This window comes from Petaurus breviceps, unplaced genomic scaffold, assembly GCF_028583685.1.
Source record: "Petaurus breviceps papuanus isolate PSGF00001 unplaced genomic scaffold, PetGlider_PUasm1.0 37, whole genome shotgun sequence".
Lineage (NCBI taxonomy): Eukaryota > Metazoa > Chordata > Mammalia > Diprotodontia > Petauridae > Petaurus > Petaurus breviceps.
The window spans coordinates 89,316,472-89,340,798 of NW_027186296.1; the positions used below are offsets into that span (position 1 = coordinate 89,316,472).

At 39.3% G+C, this 24,327-nt stretch overlaps 1 protein-coding gene across 1 annotated transcript; it reads left to right on the forward strand.

Annotated features, from left to right (window-relative positions):
* The first annotated feature begins 52 nt into the window (after positions 1-52).
* PLEKHS1 (pleckstrin homology domain containing S1) lies at positions 53-24,258 on the forward strand. Its single transcript, XM_069097559.1, is given in 14 exon segments — positions 53-179; positions 2,868-2,956; positions 3,067-3,173; positions 4,549-4,683; positions 6,381-6,456; positions 9,011-9,052; positions 9,054-9,125; positions 9,494-9,622; positions 12,601-12,801; positions 15,425-15,531; positions 16,274-16,456; positions 18,090-18,191; positions 21,374-21,509; positions 23,845-24,258. Coding segments are annotated over 14 exon segments (1,476 nt in total). The 5' UTR covers positions 53-151; the 3' UTR covers positions 23,914-24,258.
* The last annotated feature ends 69 nt before the right edge of the window (positions 24,259-24,327 follow it).

The window sequence follows — 24,327 nt, forward strand, 5'->3', positions numbered from 1 at the left end:
TAGCTGATCATTGGCCTCTTCATCACACTACCATATTATTTATTATCTGGCTAATCAGTGCAGTGAACTGTTTATTGTTCAGGGACTAAATAAATCAGGCCTTTTTTTCTTTTTTCTTTTCCTTCTTTACAGGTGGGAAGGAGCATCTACAATGGCTTCCAAAACTCAAGCTTACTCAGGTAACAAACTGATGCTATCTTAGAAAGAAAAAAAGATCTTTTATATCACCTGAAATGTTCTAATCAATTTAATTAGAAGGAATTCAGCTTTGGTTTTTAACAATAGGAAGCTTTCTTAGGGAAGATTCTCCAGTGGGAAGCAGCCACTGGTTTAAACTGATTTCCTTTCCTTCCTTTTAAGGTGGGCAGTTGGAATGTAAGCTCCTTGAGGGCAGGGATTGTCTGTTTTGTTTTTGTATCTCCTGAGATTATTAAAGGTGCCTGGCATACAGTAGAAACTTAATAAATACTTGTTGAATTGAATTGGACCTATAAAGTCTTGCTAGAAAAGATTTCTTGGGGCATTTTTTTTCATTTGATGATTATAGAATAGGATGTAATTTTCATTTCTAGACAAAGTAAAAGCCATTGATGCTATCCCTCAACCAGAGAAACTGCCTATTATCAATACAGGACCATCAGATTTTCCCTCTAGAGCTGGAAGGGACCTTAGAGGTCATCTAGGGTATCAGGTTTTACAGCAAATATAGCACCGATTGCACTAACCACATTCTTCATGTCTGTATAGTTCAATGATATATCAAGTAAAGCATAAGGATTGAGGATGGAATAAGCAAAGGCTTCTATAGGAGAAACTCAGGAAGTCCTGAGTTCAAATCCAGCCTCAGACACTTAGCAAACTGTAACTCCAGGCAGCTCACTTCACCTCTGTTTGTCTTATTCCACTGGAGAAAGACATGGCAAATCACCCCAGTATCCTTGCCAAGAAAACCCCATGAACAGTCTGGTCCCTGGAGTCATGAAGAGTCAAATATGACTGAATGATTGAATAACAACAACAATCTACTACAGGATGCTCTTCCCATTACTGGTTCTAATGTCTTTCCTCTATTGATTATTTCCTATTTATCCTGCGTTGGCTTGTTGTCTCTCCCACTAGACTGTGAGTTCTTCAAGATCTGAGGCCGTCTTTTGCTGTTCTTTGTATCACTAGCATCTAGCACAGTGCCTAACACATGCTTAATAAATGCCTATTGACTGACTGATTCTCTTAATAGTCTTACAATGGCTGTACCCAGAGTATTGCCAGAAATGGCATCTCCTATCTCTGTAATAACAGTTACAATAGAATGAGAGCGCAAGCCAGCTCCAATAAAGTGATAAGAGAAGAAACATTTCTAACTAACAGAAGGGGAAATAATAGAAAGAGACTTCCTGGTGCTTGTGGTACTTAAGCTTGGTCTTGAAAAATGGATGGGATTTCAACAGGTGGAGATTATCATGTAGAGGATAGGTCCCTTCCAAACACAGGGGATAGTTTGAGCAAAGGCAGAGGTTAAAATGTTAGACACATTCAAGTGATGGCCAGTAAAACAAGTCAACTGAAGCATAGCATATGTGGAAAGAATGGAGAAGAAAGGAGGAAGGCACCATATTGCGCAGGACTTTGAAGGCCAACAAAAAGAGTTTGGACTTTATTCAGTAGAGAGCAGGAAGGGTTTTGAACAAAGGAGTTAAGTGATTATATCTGTACATGAGGAATATTAATCTGAAACATGAAAAATGAGTGAAAAGAATGGAGTGGTGAAAACCCATCAGGAGGTTGTCAGAGAAGTCCATTATTCACTTTGGCAAAACTCTCTACATTTGCAAGAGAAACCTTCTTGTTGAAAGTCAGTTAGTAAATTTACTGAGTATTAATTATTCAGTGACAGAAAATATCCAAAAGTGAAAAGGAAAACTAGACCTGGAGTGAGAGAGAGTTCCTTTAAGATGCAGTTACTTTCCACATTGGTGTAAATACCACCAAAGTAGCCCAATCCCATGATGGAAACTGAGATGCTGACTGTATGAGTCATTCACTTTGGTAAGTAAATGGTCAAAAGTGAGGAAGCCCTTTCTGATTTTTTTCTATGGGAACCTAGACTTGAATACCGAGGGGGTAGGAGGAAAGGGGTGGGATGGAGTGGGAACCTTAGCAGTTTTTATTTGCCCTGTCCTGGGAGCTTCATTTAATAAAAGAGAGTTCAGTTCTTTAATGAAGATACCAACTTTTTTCCAATTGAAAAATAAAACAAAAACCAGAACTCAAAAACCACAGGTGGCAGGTTACAAAAGAAATCAATTCCTTTTCATTTCAAACTTGAAAAGATTCTGCATTCCAGTCTTAAAAGGCAGGTAGTGGTTGAGTTTGATTGGGTTTTTTGGAGGGTGGGGTGAAGTGGAAGGTGGGTATTGTTATTGGTGGTTTTTTAAAGGCTCTAGACAAAGGACAGATGAAGCTTGTGCTTCAGTGGCTAATAATATAACAGAAACAAGAATAAAGCCTTTTTCTTGTCTGGAGAGCCAACAAAAGTGAGTCAGAAATGCAAAGAAAAAAGAGCAAATAAGAGACTTTTAGCACAGTCAGAATAATACAAGTCTATGACTGCCAATCTCATACCTTGCTTTTCTCTCCCCTTAGTTATTGTGTGTTGTTTAAGAGTGGGTTGTGGTAATTGTTTTGTTATTGTTGTTGATGTTGGGGGGGGGGGGCGGTTTGGAGGCATTTCTTTCCATAACTGAGTCATTTGCAGACCTTTAGTGAGTTAAGCAGTAATGTTTTCCAACTGAGCAAGCTCTTTTCATAGATTGACCAGGAACAAATTGAGTAATAATTCTATTCGTTTTTTTTATTGTTGTTATCAGGCAAACAAGTACCGTTTTATAATGAAAATGAAGTCTGCCGACAAGCCCACTTTATTAAATCACCACCTCCTCAGCTTTTCTCCTCCCAGGTATGGTATTCAGTACAGTTTAGCAATCCTCCCACTGCCTTCATAAGCATTTTTTGCTTCTGCTCCCCCAACATTTCACAGAGATGCAAAAATCTTTTTTTATTGTGCAGACCTCCTGGAAAAGTCGGTATTTCATCCTGTCAAAAAATGAGGAAAATTGCTACAGTCTTCAGTATTTTAAAGACCATCACTACCGGGGTTCCATTGAAGTTGATCAGTGGGTACAATTTTTATCAGCTTCAGATCCTGAAAAATCAAAGTGGCTTCATATAAATAGTAAATTTAAGTTATTGATCTATGGAGTCAAGCCAAGGGTTTTGAACACAAACTGACTGTTGTCACTGGAGAACAGCTAGGACTGAACATTTTGAAAAAAGATACACAAGGTTTTATTTCACAGTCCACATAGTTTAAACTATAAACTGTTAAAACTCCAAGTAACAAGAGTTCAACAAAGAGAGAACATGTTTTTTCACTCTCAAGAGATTGTGTGTGTGTGTGTGTGTGTGTGTGTGTGTGTGTGGTATTTCCTGCTGACTAGATAATATTTGGGTATGCCACAAAAGGAAAGAGAAAGGATCATTTCATCTATCCAGAACTTTGTTCCTCAAGTGAGCCATTAAGAAAACACATTAGGACTAGACTACATCATCATTTCTCATATTAACAAATTGCTCAAGAGATAGCAAAGAAAAGGCTTAAGACTCATTAATAGGAAACCGGGAACTTGAACGGAGCCAGAATGAAGCCCAAATTAATACAAATCACAATATTTGTCTTAACCTTTTCTGAACCAAACCCAAATATTAATGCAACCACTAGATTATAAACCTAACAAATAATTTTTAATAACTTAGTGAACAAGTCTGAATCAGAACCAAATTTCATTTCCAAGACTATTAAATCATTGATGAGCTAGGTGGCACAGCAGATAGAGAGTGCTGCTGGGCTTGGAATGAGGAAGACTGCTTTCCTGAGTTCAGATGTGACCTCAGACACATTAACGGTATGACCCTGGGCAAGTTGCTTAACCCTGTTTGTCTCAGTTTCTTCATCTGTAAAATGAGCTGGAGAAGGAAATGGCAAACCACTCCAGTTTCTTTGTCAAGAAAACCCCAAATGGGATCACAAAGAGTTGGACATAACTGAAACGATTGAACAACAATAACAAAAACTGAATCATCATTGAAGTACTCTCTGAAGTGCAATGGATATCCTATTGGAAACTTTAATTTCTATTTGAATCCAATGAATCTCTCATACTTTTTAATTCCCTACATAAAATTATAGACCAGTTTTCTCCCCAGTTTTTTGTTTATGTCAGTGTAATAGGATGTGTCATGGAGTTATGGATAGAATGCTGGACTTGGAAGTCAGACAGACCTGGATTAGAATATTACCTCAGATTAGCTGCTTTTATGTCCCAAAAGTCACTAAACTTTTTCCAGCCTAAATTTCCTGATATGTAAAATGGAGATAACATCTGTAGTACCTACCACACAGGATTGTCTCGAGGACCAACGAGACCATCTGGGGCACTTTGCAAATCTTAGGGCCCCAGCTAAATTACTGCTATTATTATCACTCAACAGAATTTCCCGGATAGAAGTTGGCATCAGTAACCATGAGAAAATGACTTCAGTCCAAAAGATGTTTCAGTGCTTACCTGATGAAGTAATGTCCATTATAACCCCTAAAAGGGATTACTTTCTCATTGGCAAAGACTGGTGAGTGGCAGAGGGAAAAAAAGATTTCTATAATTTCTCTACTCTCCCCTTTTAACTTAATCTAACACCAATACAGTGGGCAACATATCCAAATATCATAGCAAAAACTTAAAAAATGTTTGTTGAGGGAGGCCAGGTAACACAGAGAGTAAGAGCACTGGCTCCAGTGTTGGGATGATCCGGAGATCGAATCCCAGGCTCAGACACTTAGCACCCACCCAGAAACACCTGGCTGTGTAACCTTGAGCAAGTTACTTAACCCCAACTGCTTAAAAAAAAAAAATGTTTGTTGAATTGAATATAATGTAAATAGAGTACCATTTGTGAAGAAATCCTGATGGATCTTCCTTTAAGAAAACTCAGTATTCCAACAAAGAGATTCACAAAAAGATATAAATTAAAGTTTAGTAATTCTCATTTCAGAAGGATCTAACACTTAATGAAAAAGATTTCTTTCAGCAAACATGCTGAATACATTACTTAATGATTATTAGCAAATTGACAGAAAAGTTGGGAAACAGGACAAGAAATAGACAATTTGTGGAAACAGAGAGAAAATTTTAAAGTATTAGGCATCACAAGCAATTTGGTCAAGATCAAAGAAAAAATAAGACTTCTCTGAAGTGTTCATAGAAGCAAACAGAAAATAAGATACAATTTACAGAAATTTAACAAACCTTTTCAGGAACACTATCTTGCACCAAGTGAGGCACAGTTTGGGTTGTTATAGTTGTAGCTGTTGTGTGATTTGTTCTCCTTTCTCAAGGAGGACCATGACATCAGGGAGATGAGGACATGACTTGCAATTGACTTTGATTTGAGTGAGGGAGGGCTGTGCAAAGTCACCAGTCTCACTTTCTCCTCCAGAACTTTCTGGGTCCAGGGGCCAGATAAAGATCATGAGGACTGGAGATGGCCCAGGTGGCCGATGGAGACCTTGGCCCTTTTTAAGCTAAAGTCTTTTCGAGTTCTCATTTTGAGTGAGGCAACGCCCATTCAGTGAATAGGCCTCTTTAAGAAGTATGTCAAGGGATGGTCCCTTTAATTAAAAAAAAAATCAAACTGGGAGGGGAAGACCCTCAGGGTTGCTGGCCAAAAGAGAAAGTATTTACATTCTCTCTGAGCCATGTAGGGCCCAAAAAATAACCATTAAGTGGTGCTTGTGCCTGGCAGGGACCTATTGTTGTCCTAGCAATGAGATCCTAAGTGAATTGGGTTTAAGGCTTGGAAATCCATCCAGTGAACCCCAAGTTGACTAGGTAGGTTTAGGCCTTCAGAATATACCTTTATTTGGGCAGAACAACCTCAGGTAAGGGCATGAGAGGAGAGGAGAGGAGAAGAGAGGTGGAACACCATCTCGGTAATTTATCTAAAAGCACATGCAGGTACTTGCTCAAAAGCACAAAAGAAATTGGTGTCTAAGATGGGAGCTAAAAACTGGATTTTTATTACTATTATTTGCCACCTTCCTTCTCATTCCTACCCACTTTCCTCACAGAGGCATCACAAGTTCATCTTGTGGTGGGGGGTTGGAGAGGAACAATTAGGGGGGAATTCTGGGACTAGGTACCTATTTAAGAATGGAACCTGATTTCCCTGCTAATGTTACCGGGGCTTTATTACAAATAACAGAATCCTAGGTCAAAAGAAACCTAACTACTATTGTTCACCATTGAAACTTTAATTTCTATCAACAGGAGGACAATTGAAGACTGGGTCTCCTTCATATCATCATCCTGCCTGAATCTGAAAGTCACCAATCAGAATGTAAAGGTGACATTCCTTTACTAATAATGCAATAGGCCATCTAAGTTTGATCTTCTTTCAGAAGTAAACAAGAGAGCTCTCCTCCTCCTTCTTTTCCTTCTCCCTCTTCTCCTTCTCCCTCTTCTCCTCCCTCTTTTTCTCCTCCTCCTCTTCCTCTTCCTCCTCCTCCTTCTTCTCCTTCTCCTCCTCCTTGTAGCAGCAAGCACCCCAGCATCCCCAGGGTTGCTGCCAACACAGGTTCTTGGATCTGCTTTGATAAAGGAAAGAAACTCAAAATGGGTTAACAAGCTTACTTTAATCAGTCAAATATGTATCATTTACCTAGTTCAGGGGAAAAAGGTCAGCACCTGGAACTTCAGAATATACAGACAGAATTATCAAGACAGAGAAACAGATCAAGTAGACAGGATTCCAAACTGTTCAACTATTACATCCATACCAAATCAACATCTGGGTTTTTCAAAGCGGGGGGGCTCTCAACAACGGCTTCCCAGAGTCTCATCTGATCAAATCACGGAACACTTGTCAAAGTGAGCCCCAAAACAAAGCCTCAAATCAGGGTTTATATAGCCTTCTCCTGGCTCAGAGAATGTAACAACCTTCTGGACCCACTGGCCAATCAAAAAGTATACTGAAAAACAAGCCTCCCACCCCAGGCTCCTAAAGGTGCACTTTAGCCGAGGGGCAGGGAAGATCTTAAAAATTTACATTCCCATTACACTCCTCCTTCTCCTTTTTCTTCTTTTCTTCTCTTCCTCCTTCTTCTATAAGTGTAGGGCCCTGTATTGTTTTCCATTAATGACAAGGAGAAATCCTTTTCTGTTTTCCAGGAGAGCTAAATTACACACAAATAATTTAATTTTTCATTACTGGGGTGGGAAAGTGACAAGTCGTAAAATGCAATATTTTTAATATTTAGCTGGAGCCATTAAATTTTCTCTCATTGTTATACACAATAGCTTCTTTCTTAATGATTAAGTTTGGAGTTGTTTTGCTAAAAAAAAAGACAAAAACTTTACTTGCTTTTTGTATTTGTACTTAGTCGCTTCCATTGAACAACTTTTTGATTCACTTAATATGGGTCTTCATTAACTAATGTAAGTCCCTTAAAAGAAAACTACCCCTGTCAGGACAGGGAAATAGCCCAGTCTGGACCCATTCTGGAAGTTTCTTCTTTTTCTGTTCTTTACATGTGCCTTGACTGATCAATACTCCCAAACTTTGGTTTTTCTTTACTACATGCTTTGTGCCTGGCCATCAGGGTAATCCAATGCCCTTCGGGTTCTCCTAGACTAAACGTGGGTACTCACCTTATTTCCCATTAGTATACCAAGATAGGGATTGATTTTTTTCCAAGAGATTTGCAGTTCAATTCAACAATTATTTACCAAGTCCTTGCTATTTGCCCACGGCGGGTTAAGTGGACCTACAAAGATAAAATGAATCATTCTCTGACCTCAAGAAGGTTACATTCTACTGGGGAAAGATAGCATAGCTATCAAAATTTTTAGTAGAGACAGTAATTGCTGTGGGGATCAGAATAGACTTCTTTAGGAGGTTGTACTTCACCTAAAACTTGTAGGTGAAGGTAGGGAATCCCAAGAGATGGTAATGAGGAGGGAGAATATTCCAGACATAAAAAGCATGGAGGTGGGAGGTAGGATGGATTTTACTAACATGCTAGGAAATTAAGGTAAAATAAAACTAATTTATATAGTACAGAATTATTCAGCTATAGAATATAAGACTCTAGACTTAAACTATGCCTAATGTAGTCATTGAGTTCAACATGACTTATTGATCAATTCCCCTTGATACTAATAATAACAATAGCTAGCGTTTGTATAGCACTTTAAGGTTTGCAGAATGCTCTACAAGTATAATTTCATTTTATCCTCAAAACAACCCTGAGACATTTAACCCAGAATAGGTTAAATGACTTTACTAAGGTCCACACTGCCAGTAAGTGTCTAAGAGCAGAGAGATATCTAGTTTGAACTTAGGTCTTCCAGACTTCAGGTTCAGTGCTCCATCTGTGTGCAATCTAGCTGCTTCTAATCATCAAAGTCAGTAGAATTTAAACTCCTTGAGAGAAGGAATTTTCATTTCTGTCTTTGTATACCCCAGCATAAAGTAACTGCTTAATTTATTGAATTGAACTGATATCACTTATCTGGAACATAGTGCCATAACCATAAGTACCTAGGACTCAAGTGCAGCATTATAATGAAATTACAGGGTGCTAGCATTCCAACAACCACAACAACAATAACAAAAATGTCTTTGCACACACACACACACACACACACACACACACACATAAATTTTCATTTATACTTGGTTTAGAAAACCTGCAAGGGATACTAGCTGTGTGACTTTGGGCAAGTCACTTAACCCCAATCGCCCTCCAAAAAGCAAAAAAGAAAACCTGCAAGGGGAAAAAAGATATGGTTCAACATCTTTTCTTTCTTGAAGGTCCCATGAGACATGAACAATGCAGTCATATTTAAAGGGAGTGTTTCAACTCCCCCTCATATTCATGATGTTTTTGTATTTCTAGAATCTAAATTTTATAAATCAAAATGGCAGAAATGAAGCCAACTTTTTTTTTTGTACAGCCTCTTGACTCCGAAGGAAACCAGAACATGTATCAAATCATTTCAGAAATCTCTGATGTAGGAATACAAGTATTTAACCTAACCAAAGGGAAGTTCAAATTTGAATATAGCATTCTCCTGTGTATATTTTCTGTTTGACCTTGGAAATGTCATTTCCCTCTCTAGGCCTCAGTTTCCTGATCTATAAAATGAAGGGTTTGAAGTAGGCCATCTCTAAGATCCCTTCCCACTCTCAATCCAGTGATATTCTTTGATTTTCTATCTTGATCCAGAAATCAGGATTGATGAACAAAATTCCAGCATCCTAATGTTTAGGAAAAGTTCAGCCCTAGGTTCACATGAGTACTTTCTTGTCTGGAAATTTTAAGTTAGTTGAGGATAGGGATAGGAATGATGTTAACCTCATTAACTTTGCTCTTCCTCAGGATGTGGAGGAGATAGATTTCTCAGAAGACAAAAGACCTGTTTCCTACCCTGAACGTTTTTCTAGTTCTCCTAGTTCACCAGGGGGCAACACCTGCTCAAGCCTTCCAAGAAACAGTGACCCAGACATGGTAATTAGTTACTTCTCTCCTGTTATGTGCCTATATAATACTAGACCCTTCAATCTAACTTGCTTTGGATTAAAATAAATTTTGTTCTTCCTGTTCATAGCAATAGAATTGGAACCTTGTCCCTTTTCTTTGAAATCCTTTTTGCTACATAAATAGTTCTCCACTTAAAATAAAATTTCTCTTAAATTTGGTCTAAATTTTAAAGACTTCAGAAATTTATTCTTGGTTCTACCAGGATCCAAGCTTTTCTCTTCAGAACTGGAATGTTGGGGGGGAGGGGCAACTAGGTAGCACAGTGGATAGAGCACCAGCCCTAGAGTCAGGAGGACCTGAGTTCAAAACTGGCCTGACACTTGACACTTTACTAATTCTGACCCAGGGCAAGTCACTTAACACCGAATACCTCACAAAAAAAAACCCAAACCCTAAGAATTCGGATATGGCACAGCATAGTAGAAAGTACATTGGACTAGGGAAGTCAAGAGATATTTTACATCAGTTCTACTGCTAACATTAAACTAATACTTTTTCCTGTCTGGATCTCAGTTTGCTCATTCATTATAAAACATAGGGGTTATTGTAGTAACTAGTTCTGATGCTATGATTTAGTTTGCTATCTTCTTTCCAAGGAGTCTCTCAGTCTCTGGGGAGGTGGATCTCACTGAACCGGAAGGTTGCTTGACGCCCTAGAAGCCCAAAGTTCTTTCTCCTTATGAGGGGCCATCTGCTAAAGTGTTATTATAAGCTTAGAGGACTGAAAAAAAAATCCCTGGGAAAGTCAAAGACCCACCAGTCTGTAGAAGAGAATTGTGTTGTTTGTTTCAAGGCTTAGGTGAGAGCTCTTTATTTTTATCATTAGGTTAAATAAAGCCGTCCTACAGTCAACATTGTTAGACTAAATGCTTGCACGGGAACTCCTAGCCTTTTTGCCCTTGTTGTGGAGACCCAGACATGAGCTCAATTCTAGTGTTCCTGGAATAATTTCTGGGCAGAAATTAAATTACTAAAGTTCTGATGCTTCCCTTAGAAACTCTGAGTGAGTGAATGAGACAAAGAGAGAAATAAAGAGAAACCTCTAATTTTAAATATGGTCTGTATAAGTCTAGCACTTTGGTACATGGGTTACATTTTGCCTGTGTCCTCATTTTCATTCGCAGAATTTAGATTCACTTAAAAAAAAGATATAGAATATTTTCATTTCAATTCCTTGATAATGCCTAGATTTACCAGTGCCAAAGTCCTTTTCTGATTGATTGCTTTCTCTTACCTTGCTCAGCTCACTTTTTCCTAGGTGTCAAACTTCACCTTTACTTCTAACAAGACCAATTTTGTTGGACAAGGCTTCATGAGATATCAAGGCAGAATAAAGGATAGAGCATCAGACCTGGAGTCTTAGTGACCTAAGTTTGAATCCTGCCTCAGACGCTAGTTGGTTAGCTCTTGGCAAGTCACTTCGCTTGTCAGCCTAAGTTCTCTCATCTGTAAAATGGGGTTATTAAGAGCACCTACTTCACAGGGTAGTTGTAAGAATCAAATGAGATAATGTATGCAAAGCATTTTGCCTAGCTTAGAGTGCTACATAAATCATAGTTATTATTATTATCTTCAAAGAATTGAACTCTCTGTTTCCTTGGATTTTCTCACTCCCCAGCTCTGAGTACACTTCGGTACTAAGGCATCCTTCCAAATGGATACCGTTTCCTTTCCTTGGAGGTCCAACTCCCCTCCCCCTCCCTACTCCCCATTCATCAAGCACACACTAATGAAGTGTGACATTTCATTTTGTATCGTTGGTGTATCTCCAGCTCCTTAGTTTTTTATATGGATTAGATATATTGCATATGCCAAAACAGCTTGTCCCTGATATTCAAGTCAATGGGGAGAGAATTGATATAGAATGTATTGGTGTGACTTCCTCCCGTACTTTTAACTTCTGAGATTTCCCCTCTTCCAGAGTTAATGATACTGTATGGAATTCTTTGTATTTAGGCTCTGTGATTTTAAACCTCCTTGAGGTAACTGGATACTGTGTTGTTCTTTATAAAGAGGGGTCCACCTTTTGTCCACAACCCAGTGCCAATCTCAGCATGGGCAATGAGCACATTAAATACACTCATTATTGCTACTTTCTTCCTTTAAGCATTCCCTACAGTACATATAGAAAGTCCCTGTCTTGAGCCATTGTTCTTGAAAGGATTCATCTGGGCCAACCTCCATATACCTGCCATCCAGAACAGTTAAGAACAGTTCAATACCTAATGGGGGAAGTGGGAAGGAAAGAGGGAATCATTGTTCTAATTTACACCACTTTGAAATCCATCATTCCTACTACAGCATGATTAATGCTAAGAAATTGCATTGCTATAGAAACAAGAGATGTCCACAAGCAGAATATAAAGGAGGTTTGCCCAGCAGGACACAGAAAGAAAGGTTCCTCGCAAATAGTCAGCAGAGTAATTACCTTCTTCTCCAGCAATGCCTGATAGTAGGAAAGAATGCCAGAAGACAGAACTCAGTAATAGAATAGTGACTTAGAAAAAATCAGCAAAGAAAAACCCTCATCCAGCCTGACAGTTCCCAATGGCAGCACAAAGCCTGAAGAATGCAGAGCATCAGACTTGGAGTCAGCTAAGCTGAGTTCCAGGCCGGGCTCTTTCATATGCCACATCTTTTCTATGACCCTGGGTGAGTCTCTGGTGCCGCAGTGTTGTGTTCTATAAAATGAGACAACTGAAATAAATAAGCTCTCAGTTCTATTTTAGCTCTAACATCCTAGAATTCTGAAATTGTTAGTAGAGAAAAACACAAATAGGCAGAATGAAAGAAATGCTTTTTTTTTAAAAAATAGAACTATGTATAGTAAGTTGAAAACTAAGTTTCCAGAGGAAAGGGCATAGGATCCTGACTGTTACTTTGGTAAATCTTTTAATCTTCTCTAATAGAGATAAAAATAAGTTTATTTGTTTTGGCTTTTTCAGAAAACATCTGCTCTTGCTCGATCACATGCAGTGAAATTGAAAACACTTAATTATTCCCCCAAGTCCCAAAAGGAACATGATTTTCTTACGCAGCATCAAATAAAAGGGAATTCTCCTGTGATGAGTGATTTAGCTCCCAAGAATCAACAAGAGACGGAAGAGGAGAATTATTATCTTAGTCCTCGAAGTGTTCTTGCCCAGGTACTCCTGTCAGTCAATCTTGCCAAGGGTCTGTGGTGTGACTAGCATTGTACTTGACTCTATGAGGAATGCAAAAAAAGGCTTTAAGAAGTTTAGAATCTAATGGGACTTAGTCTAGATGTGTTTGCTTTGTTAGACGGACTCTGGTGTGGTGGGACCAAGGTAGGATAACCTCAACATCTGCATTTTAGCCTCAGCTTTGCCATTTCCTAGCTCTGTGATCTTAGGCAAGTCTCTCTGACCCTCAGCCCCTCATGGGTAAAATAGGGATAATACTATTTGTCCTACCTTCATCCAAGAATTGTTATAAGGATCAAAGATGTAGTGGCAGCTAGGTGGCACAGGGAGTAGAGCCCCAGTCCTGGAGTCAGGACAACCTGAGTTCAAATCCAGCCTCAGACACTTAACACTTACTAGCCATGTGACCTTGGGCAAGTCATTTAACCCCAATTGCCCTGCCTTCACTCTCCAAAAAGCCAAAAAAAAAAAAATCAAAGATGTAAGGTACATAAAGTGCTTTGTATTTGTAAAATGCTTTTTAAAATTCAAGCTGTTATCCATCATTAGACAAAATTAACATATATATGAAACATGAAATTGGAAAATTTCACTGAGAAGACTAAGGGTATTGAATATATCTGCACATGTCCTCTCTCAGTGCCTCTCCTTCCAGTCTTCTAAACTCTGAAGCAGGAGCATCCTCTCTCTCCCCCTTCCTTCTGATTGCAGAAGGCAAGATTTCTCTAAGATTCTCTGTGTTTACCTTGATCTCATTCACTTTCCCTTCTTCCAGGATCTTGTTCCAGGAATCATTCCCTTTCTGCGATGCACCTTCAGTCTTTCTTCACTTCCTGCTGATTACTTTCCTTCTGCCTAAAAAAATGCTTAGGTCTTCCCAAATCTAAAAAAAAAGCCCACAAAACCCAGAAAGTCAAGCTCTTTCTTGTACCCCATTTAGCTGCTACCCCATCTCTCTTTCTCTTCACTGCTAAACTTCTTGAAAAAAGCAGTCCACTCTACTTTTTCACCATTTTCTCTCCACACAAATGCTTAAAAATCTGGATTCTACCCCCTACTGGAACAGCTTTCATAAAGTTTAATAATGGCCATATTCAATGACATTTTTAGAATCATTGTCTTCCTTGACCTCTCTGTAGCCTTTGGCACAGTCAACTACCATATCTTACTGGATACTCTTTCCTTGTTTGGCTTCAAAGACATAATACTCTTCTGGTTCTCGAAGCCCTCCCCCCTACCACATTCTTTCTCTGTCTCCTTCACTGGCTCTTTGTCCTCCTGTGAACTCCTTCATGTGGATTTTCCTCAAGGTTCTGTCCACATCCCACTCTTTCCTTATTCCCTTCATTGGTAATAAGGATAATAATATTTTTCTTATTTTTATCCAAGAATTGTTATAAGAAGCAAAAGAGATAAGGTACATAAAATGCTTTGCAATTGTAAAGTGCTTTATAAATTCAATCTGTTGTCTATCATTAGACAAAATGAGCACATGAGACCTCATATGATATTTTGTTATTCAATTCTGTAATGTTTGTTGGTTGAGAACAAACCCAGAACAGAAAAAAAGTTTTAGAAAGAAGTTTATTAAGTCAAGAAGGGGTAAGATTTAATTATCAATTTATATATTCTTGTATTCAACAATTACTTATTAAAGACCGACTACGTGCAACATTCTATACTTATCACTAAAGGAAATACAAAGATAATTAAGCATTGTCCCTGCTCTCATGGAGCTTACAATCTAGATGGGGGATATGGCATATACAAAAATACATTGTAACCATACGAATGTGCAGTGGAGTGAAGAGTGCTTAATAACTGGGGACATTGATATTAGCAAAAGTGCAAAAGCAAGGAGAAGCCAAGAAATAATGAAGAAGTTGGCCATAATGGGAGAAAAGAGTTTACTTTGCAGGGGAGTGGAAAATGCCTTTGAATAGGAGAGTGAGAACAAATTATTTAAGGCTTTAAAATTCAAGCAGAATAATTTGGACCTGATGCAATAGACAATCAGGTGTCATTGTGTGTGTGTGTGGTGTGGTGTGGTGTGTGTGTGTGCATGCGTGCGTGCATGTGTGTGTGTGTGTGTAATTACTACTGTTTTTCAAGCCTGGTTTGAGCCTAACAGGTTTGTTGAGGTCACTATGTCTTCTGGGACTGAAGGCTCTAAGATTTATGCTCAATGCTTTAGCTCTGTTAGAGGGCTGCCTTGTTTCACTAAGCGCTAAAAATACTGGGTAAACAAATAGGTCGTGATAGATATGAACTCCAAACGATGGTAAATGGTTAATTGCTCCCTAAAGGAGTGGTATGTGTCATAAGCACAGGAGAGAAGAGCTTGGGTTTTTGTTGGTTAGGGACTTTTTGTCAGTTCAGATCTTGTTGCCATAGCCTGGTTTGGTCTTCCCTAGAATGAGCCCTCCTGGTTGATTTAACGTGGTCTTGTACCTATATCAGTGCCCAGGGCAATCAAAAACATAAGAAAGGACAAACGATCAGAGTGAGGGAGTGAAGGGCAGAGGAGAGCAGAGTGAGTTGTGTACCCTCCTGACATATCTCCCCCGCTATGGTTATTCCTATTTGTATGCTTGTTGGTTAATAGTTGGACAATATAATTACTTCCAATGAAGACAAAGAATTTGCTGAATCCAAAGAGCCAGACCAGGTCTCCAAGCCAACTGATCCTCTCTACATGTCAATGAAATCTCGGTATGTATGACTGGTCAATTATAACATGTAGATTAGTTTGTTGGTTGGGTTTTTTTTTTTTTTCTGGAGCAGTTTCTGCTTCAATCTGAAATGAATGTCACCATCAATGTCACATCTTCCCAGTTTGTTGAATGTCTAATATCCCATAAAAGTAAGAGTTGTCCACTTATCCACAGATGTGCTATAGTGATATCCTCAGGATATGCCCCCTTTTCTGGGAAAGTTACTTTAGGATCATTTTTTTAAACTTAGTATCTCCCCCCCGAGTCATTCCACCCCCCTTTCCTCCCCCCCACATTTTTTTGTTACCCAAAGGCAGTGAGGTGTGATTGAAAGAGTGCAGGATTTTTTTTTAATGGGTTCAAATTCCAGGTCTGCCACCTGTGTGACCTTGGAAACTGAACCTCTCCAGATCTCAGTTTCTACATCTTTAAAATAAGGGGTTATATCAGATCACCTCTGCAGTCTCTTACAGGCCTAAATCTATGATCCTATGACTTGTCCCATCCCCAAAACCAATGTAGAGAGCTAATTTTTGTTTCATGTCCATTTTAAAAGATTAGTTTATTTTATCTGTTTCTAGCCATGGCTGTAACTTTGATGGTTGGATATGCTTCAAGGCCTTGTTAATTTTCACTTCACTGAGAGTTCTTTGATTCTCTTTCAAACACAGTAGAACTAGCTGTACATGGTCATGCCAAGTCAAAATGATCTGAGTTTGTTTTAAATGATTATCCTCTAGTTTTGTTGAAGAGAAATTCCAGCAACCCTCCAACAGCAGAGATGAAGCTCAGGCCTTTCCAGAGAACCCGGCTGAGGCGCTCAACCCACAGGGACAAGAGACTACAAGTGAAGGACCAAAAACCAAGAACCAGAAAAAGGGATTGGTTTCATTCTCTGTTGTGCAGCTATCCAAAATAATCAAGTAATGGCTTAAGTTCCCGGACTTATGGTTCATGGGCCTAAGAGTGGACTGGGAAATCCTTTTTACTCTGTTGACATCAGCCTTAAAGCAGTTCTAAGGGGCGGCCAGGTAGCACAGCCAGTAAGAGCACCGGCTCCAGTGTTGAGAAGACCTGGAGATCGAATCCCAGGCTCAGACACTCAGCACCACACCCAGAAACACCTGGCCGTGTAACCTTGAGCAAGTTACTTAACCCTGATTGCTTAAAATTAAAAAAAAAAAAAGCAGTTCTAAGACATCCCCTAGTCTACTGAGAAAGTTACCCAGTTATCTCCCATGTGGCATCCATGCCACAATGAAGCCAAAAATCACTGCTGCTTGAAGAAATACAACTTCTCTGCTATGGGTGGCATTTTCTATTTCCATTAAAATCCTTGAGAGAAAGTGTGGCATTATGGGTAGAGAGCTGGCCTTGAAGCCAAGGAAATTTGGGCTCAAATCCCACCCCTGACACATAGTGGCAAGGCTTAACCTCTCATTTTTCTATTAAACTCTCTGATCCTCTAAATTGCAGAGAAGGTATCACCCCTCATTGGTAAAAGGAGTTTCCTTGTCTGGGAGTTTTCTATACCTATGCATTCACAGGTCCTTACTCTATTAAATAGTACCTATTCTTATTTGGCCAAGATTGTACCCAAGTGAAAATTTTGAGGGAAGCAGAAACTGTGCATTGTGGGTAATTTGCATGGGGAGTGTGCTCCCAGCTTCAATATTCAAATGGTCTCTGGCATGAAAAGCTCACAGATATTTGCTAAAAACCAGGGAAGGGAATCTTAGGAACTGTGCATTGTCACTCATTATTTAGTGAGCCCTCCTGTTTTCACTTTCCCTGCTTTCTTCCCATACTTAAATATCTACAGGAGTTAAGTGTATATGTGAAAAAATTCAGTAACCTAGCACAGCTTCTTAACTTCTTTGCAATATCAAGACCTTCCCTACTACTCCCATCGCTCTCAAAATAAATTAATGCATTTTTAGAAACATTTAGACCTAAGAGCCTGGTGAGTATTTTGTAAATGAGGAACTAGGAAACACTATATATAGTTAGATATTTCATAGGATCATGGATTTAAAGCTGGAAGGAACCCTAGGGACAGGCCATCTAGTCCAGGTCCTTCATTTTGTAGAGGAAACTGAGATTCAGCAAGGTTTGGTGATTTGGGGTTTCACAGTTAGAGTCTGAGACAGGATTCTAATCCAGATTTTTCTGACTCTTAAGTCCAGTGCCCTAACCATTGTACTATACTGCCTCTGAAAAGTAATAATGATAGCACTAACAGCTAACATTTTTAATAGCACCTATTATGTACCAGGCACTGTGCTAAGTGTTTTACAATCATTATCTCATCTGATCCCCACAGTGTTCCTGAGAGGGAGGTGCTATAATTATCCCCATTTTACAGATGAGGAAACTGAGGCAAATACTCACAAAGCTAGTAAGTGTCTGAGGCCACATATGAACTCAGGTCTTTTTAACTCCAGGCCTGGGGCTCTACCCAGTAGACCACCTAGCTGCCCCACAAGTAGAATCTAAAACTTGACTTGCTCAGTATTGGTTGTGTGACCTGATTTTTGTTAATGTCCTTTCTCACAGTAACATACCTGCTGGAAGCCCCTTGGAAGAGGTGGATGTATTCCTTTCCAAGAACGACATCAGTAGATACCTAACATTCACACAAGCTATAGGTCACATATGGTAGGTATGGTCATACTGGCAATAGACCTGAACAGGTCTAAAGTACACGAATGATAGAGTATCTTTTTTTTTTTTGGAGGGGGGCAGGCAGGGCAATTGGGGTTGCATGACTTGCCCAAGGTCACACGGCTAGTAAGTGTTAAGGATTTGAACTCAGGTCCTCCTGACTCCAGGGCTGGTGCTCTATTCACTGTGCCATTTGAGGAAGCAATCTGGTGGAGATGGATTGTTTGTTCTTTGCTGTCACAATAGGTCCTCAGCAGCAACTTGAAAGGATGGTCCACAGTCACGTGGGGAGAAAAAGGTGAGGAGGAACAAGCATTTATTAAGTACCTACTATATGTCTGGATTGCACTAAGCACTTTATAGCTGTATCTCATCTGATGCTCACAACAACCTTGGGTTGTAGATTGTTATTATTGTCCCCACTTTACAGCTGAGGAAACCGAGGCATTTGGAGGTTAACAAATGTGCCCAGAGTCACACAGCTTGTAAATATCTGAGGATGAATTTGAGCTCAGGTTTTCCTAACTCTGAGCCCAGCTTTCTCTATCCACTGTGCCTCCTAGCTACCTAATATACCCAGTTAGTAAGTGAGGAAGCATGTGTAATTTTAAAAGGGCTGAACTTTGCCATTTGAATTCCACTTCTGATACTTAATAGCTGTGTGACCCTGGACAAGTCATTTCTCCTCTGAGTTTTTGTTTCCTCAACTGTGAAATGAGGAAAATACATTATTTCTATAATACCCAATGACATATGAGAGAATATGTTAAAGGACTATGTAAACCTCAGAGTACCATATAAATGTCAGCTATCATTAAGTGTTAGAATCAGAATTTAAACACAAGTTTTTGGAATTAAGTCTGGCACATTAGAGCACAGGGGTCAGATGGTTAATGTGTAGGTACCCTAAGGCAAACCGCTCAAGTATCTTTGCCAAGGAAACCCCAAATGCGGTCACAAAGAGTCCGACTCTACTGAAGTGACTGAACAACAACAACAAAAACCCTAAGTCTGGGTGAGGTAGTGAATTCCAGAGCCTGGATGCTTCAGCAAAGATGAACAATCATATTTGAGCATGCTTAATAAAGATTTACAAAGTGAGGTAAGGAAGAGCAAGCAGGTATCAAGGGTCCTAGGTCAGGGTAGAATCTGGTGAGGAATACACCCCAGAAACATATGATACACAAGATAAGAATCCGAACCAAGGGGGTGGCTAGGTGGCACAGTGAATAGAGCACCTGCCCTGGAGTCAGAAGGACCTGAGTTCAAATATGGTCTCAGACATTTAACACTTACTAGCCGTGTGACCTTGGGCAAGTCACCTAACCCCCAATGCCCTGTCTTCCCCCTCCAAAAAGCAAAAAAAGAATCTGAACCAAGAAACTGGTAAACAAGATAGAAATGAACCTCACAGCAACCTTATATAGTATGTAGTACAGGCAATGTTATCATCCACATTTTATAGATAGAGAAACTAAGGTTCAAAGAAACTCAGAACTGGTAAGAAGGGTCAAAACTCAAACCCAGATCTTCCGACTTCTCACCTAGCTCCATTCCTGACTCTGTGGACTTTTCTATTTTTTATCTATCTTTTCTCACCTCCTTCTCCAACTGGTGAGTTCCCAACTAGAAACTCCATTTGTGGAAGTGACCAGACCAACCTGCTGATTTTTAACCCAGCACCACTCCTGACTCTCCAGACTTTTACACCTTGATCTCTTATGGCTATCTTCCCCCTTTTAAGCTCCTTTTTATATGTTGTCTTCTCCCATTAGAATGTAAGTTCTTTGAAGGTAGGAACTATCTTTTTTCCTCGTATAAGTATTCCCAGCACTTATCACAATATCTAGAACATATAATAAGATAGCTTGCTAGCTAGCTATTGATAGATCACTTATCTCTGTCTCCCAGTTGAGTGTTCTATCCCCTGTACTCCAAGAGAATGGTAAAAACCATAGGGGAAGGAACTATGTGTCATTATTTTTTCTTATACTAGGGGTTCTTAACCCTTTTTGTTATCATGGACCCCTTTGGCAGTCTAGTGAAGCATCTGAACCCTTTCACAGCAGAATATTTTTAAATACATAAAATGAAATACATAGGATTGCAAAAGCAAAATAAAACAAAGCAATTCTATTGAAATATAATATCAGGTAGAAAAGTTTTTCTAAATTCCCAGGACCTGGGTAATAATCCTTGTCCTATCACTTCAAGAACAGTGCTGGGAACATGATAAATAAGCGCTCAATAAAAATTTGTAAATTGATTGATGCCATCATTAGTGGAGAGAGCATTAGACTGGAAGACTGGAGACGAGTTCTAGTTCTCGCTTGATGACTAACCTTCAGCGTGTGTAAAATATATTGGTGGGTGTGGGAATTCCATGCACTGTCAGACCTGGTTAATGTTTTAATTTGCTTTGTTGAAATTTTGTTGTTTCTTCTTTTTTATCCTTCATTACAAAGAATGTCTCAGGAAAAGGGGAAGATTGGTACAATGGGTAGAGGAGGAGAGAGGGAGTGTGTTAAAAAATGAAAGTGATATAAAAACTAACAACGAGATAAAAAACAAAAGGCCAACAAAAATTTTATATAAAATAAGCAAATAAGTTTGAAAAGCTACTCAAGATAATTAGCATAAATGTAGAAATGGAACTGTTTGCAGCTATAAACATGTTTAAACTTTTTAATTTGTGGGTTAAAAGCTCATTTTTAAATCTCTTAAGTCTCTTCAAATGTTAAGATTCTGTGACCCAAATAAATCCCATCTTTCATAGGAAACCTTTCCTCTTTTAATTCTAATTCCGTCCCATTCCTAATTATTTCCTACTTATCCTTTACAGATATCTTGTTTGTGGATATTTGTTTGCATGTTGTCTCTCCCTCCCCCATAAGCTGGACAATTCCTTGAGGGCAGGGCTTGTCTTTCGCCTCTTTTTGTATCCCCAGTTCTTAGCACAGAAACTGGCACATAGTAGGCACTTTATAAATGTGATCGATTGATTGATTGTTCAAGAAATGTACAATATAGGGAACTAATGGAGATATTAATGTTACTGACCTTTCTGGGTCAGTATGTGGGCTAAATGGATGAGTCATGTTTTTGTTCTGGTCATCTAATGTAGAGGGTATCTCACATCTGCCTTACCTGCCCTTGGTTATATCTCCCTGCTGCAGTGTGGCTCAATGGGAAGGTCCCCCACACTTGGGATGTATATTTCACCATGGTGATCGCTTATCAGCTGTGAATGACCTTAAGCCTCAAACCCTGGAGGAAGTAGGCTTATTCCTGGAGAGGTCCTTAGGGAAGGAGGTAAGCCCTAATAAACAACCTGAGTTGGGATAGGACAATAAGAGAAAGAAAAAAACTAAATATTATCACCTTACACTTTTCAAAGTACCGTAATATGACTAAGGTCATGCAGGACCTTGATAGTAAATTGAAGAGTCTAGATTTGAACTCAGGTCCTCTGATTCCAAACCCAGTACTCTTTCAACTGATACTCATATCTGTTACCTCATTCTTCATACAAACCTTATGAGATACATAGGGCAAGTCCTATAATAACCTCAGTTGTATAAATGAGAAAGCTGAGACCCAGGTAGGGTAAATTCAAGCTCACACTCCTAGTTAGTGGCAGAATTGCCCCTAAAGTGGTTCTCTTTTGATTATTCCACAGTACTTTTGTCTAATGGTCATACATAGGTAGGGCCTGGGTACTAAGCAGTAAGTTACCACCAATGAATTCTCAGAGATAACAGGGCCAGGATGCTATTCAGGAACCTGAGCCAATCTGGGAACTGAGCCCAGGGAGAGACTGGTGCCAGTTTCTCAGCAAAGTCGTCCTTCATGTATCAAGGTGATGACTATATTCCTGTTAGACCTCCTGGAGAAATGTCTGCAGCTCAGCATATCTCACTACCCCTTTCCCCTCCCCTACAACCCTGAGCCCCTAGGAGCTGGCAGCAGTTGTCATTGGCAGGCCCAACATTTGGCACAGTTAGAGTACATATTCATCTACATGATGATTTGGAAGTCCAGGAAGGTCCCTCAACCCAAAAATGCCTCCATCCTGATGTTTAAAATTCCAAAACCAGCAACTTATCCCTTCTTATAAAATATTTCTCTGTTGATAATTCTCTTTTAAAATTTATATTCTCTGGGGGGAAATGTCTAGGACTTCCCACTATCCATCTGATGTTAGCCCAGAAAAGGACATTAGAAAAGCCAACTCCTTCAGATTACAAAGAAGGGCCATCTTTTTTAGTTTTCTTTGTTTCATGGGTTATCCTGCACTGAAAGTTAATCACCTTCTAGCAATAAGCCTCCCCAAGCTTAGCTAGACTTATTCTCAAACTACAGATAGATACATACTCAAATCCTTTTAAGTCTTTTGGACCTGCCAGAGATTGCACTTCATTGGCATAGCATTTGAGAGCCCAAGGCTACCTCTAGGCTATGAGGAGGCATCAGTGTAAGACTTTGTCAGAGGAACAATGTCAGCTCACAGGTCAGTAGCATTTACATTTTACAAAGCACTTTTCTCATAACTGTAGATAGTACAGACATTTCTATCCCCATTTTTTAGAGAATGAAATTGAGAGTCCAAGTAGTTAAAAAAAACTCACCTAAGACACCTAAGGCAGAGCTGAGCCCCCAGACTCTGTCTTCTGACTCTTAATCTGGTGCTAGCTCTACAGCACCACACTCCTACACTCTAAGCCTTAACCTGAATCTATCAGCTCAGTTTCTTTCCTGATGTGAGAGAGAGCAGAGAGGGAGCAGTACTTGGCTGGCTAGGACATGCCCAGAAAGGGTGGTGAGGTGGAAGTAGAGGAGAATACAAAAAAGGGAGGCATATAGGGAGAGGAGAGAAGAAAAGATGACCTGAGTAAAATGTTTGCCTGGGGCTAAACCTGCCTGTCAGGCTTATTTTGAGTCATATATTTTACTTTTCATGAAATCAACTTCATCCGGATATTGTGAGATCTGCTCACCTGGCTCTGTCAGAAAGGCTCAGACCACCAGAAGCCAGTGTATTCCAGAGAAGGGGAAAGCCAACACCCTCTTCTCAATGAGAATTTAAAGTGGTTCCTAGGCAGCAGTGAATAGAGTTCTGGGCTTGGAGTCAGGAAGACCAATCTTACTGAGTTCAAATCTGGCCTCAGACACTTACTGGATGTGTGTCCCTGGGCAAGTCACTTAACCCCATTTGTCTCAGTTTCTGCATCTGTAAAATGAGTTGGAGAAGGAAATGGCAAACCATTCCAGTGTCTTTGCCAAGAAAACTCCAAATGAGGTCATGAAGAGTCAGATATGACTGAAATGATTCCTGTCAGTCCAGATAGTATAGGTAATCTAAAGATTTTCTTTGATGAGTATTCTAGTTGATATTCTGAGGACTCATTATCCTAAGAAAACATCTTTTAGGACTGTATACATACATTCATATATATATATATATATATATACTACATGTGTGTAGATACATATATAGATGTAGGCATATATAGGTGTAGGTGTATATGTATATGAATGTCTACATGCATATGTATTCATGTGCACGTATGTGTGTATGTATATTAAGTGTATGTATATATGCATTTATGTGTGTGAATGTATACATTTTTTTCCTCTGTTTCATAAGGTGAAATTGACCATCTGCCGGATCCCTGATTCAGATAAATTCCACTCTGTGGCCTGTGCCTGCTCTTGAAAAACACTATTTTGGTTAAGTTTGGAGTGGTAACCATCCCCACTACAGATAAGTGATGAAAGAATATGAACAAAGACTTATCAATACAAATTTCAAATAAGAATGGAGGAAGAGGTGTGGATACTAACATATAAAAAGGATACTTCAAGTTACTACCCATTAAAAGAATGCAAAACTGAAACAACCTTGCAGTTTTACCTCACGCCCAGCAAACTGGAAAAATGACAGAAGATGGGAAGAGTCAATGGTGGATGGGCCGTGGATAGGCACATCTATACATTATTGGTAAAGCTGTTAATTGGTCCTGTCCTTCAGGAAAGCATTTTGGAATTATGTGAAGTAACTAAAATAGCTACTCAACATAGACAGTAAGGTAATCAGGACCAAAAAGAAAGTCCCTATATATGCCTGAAT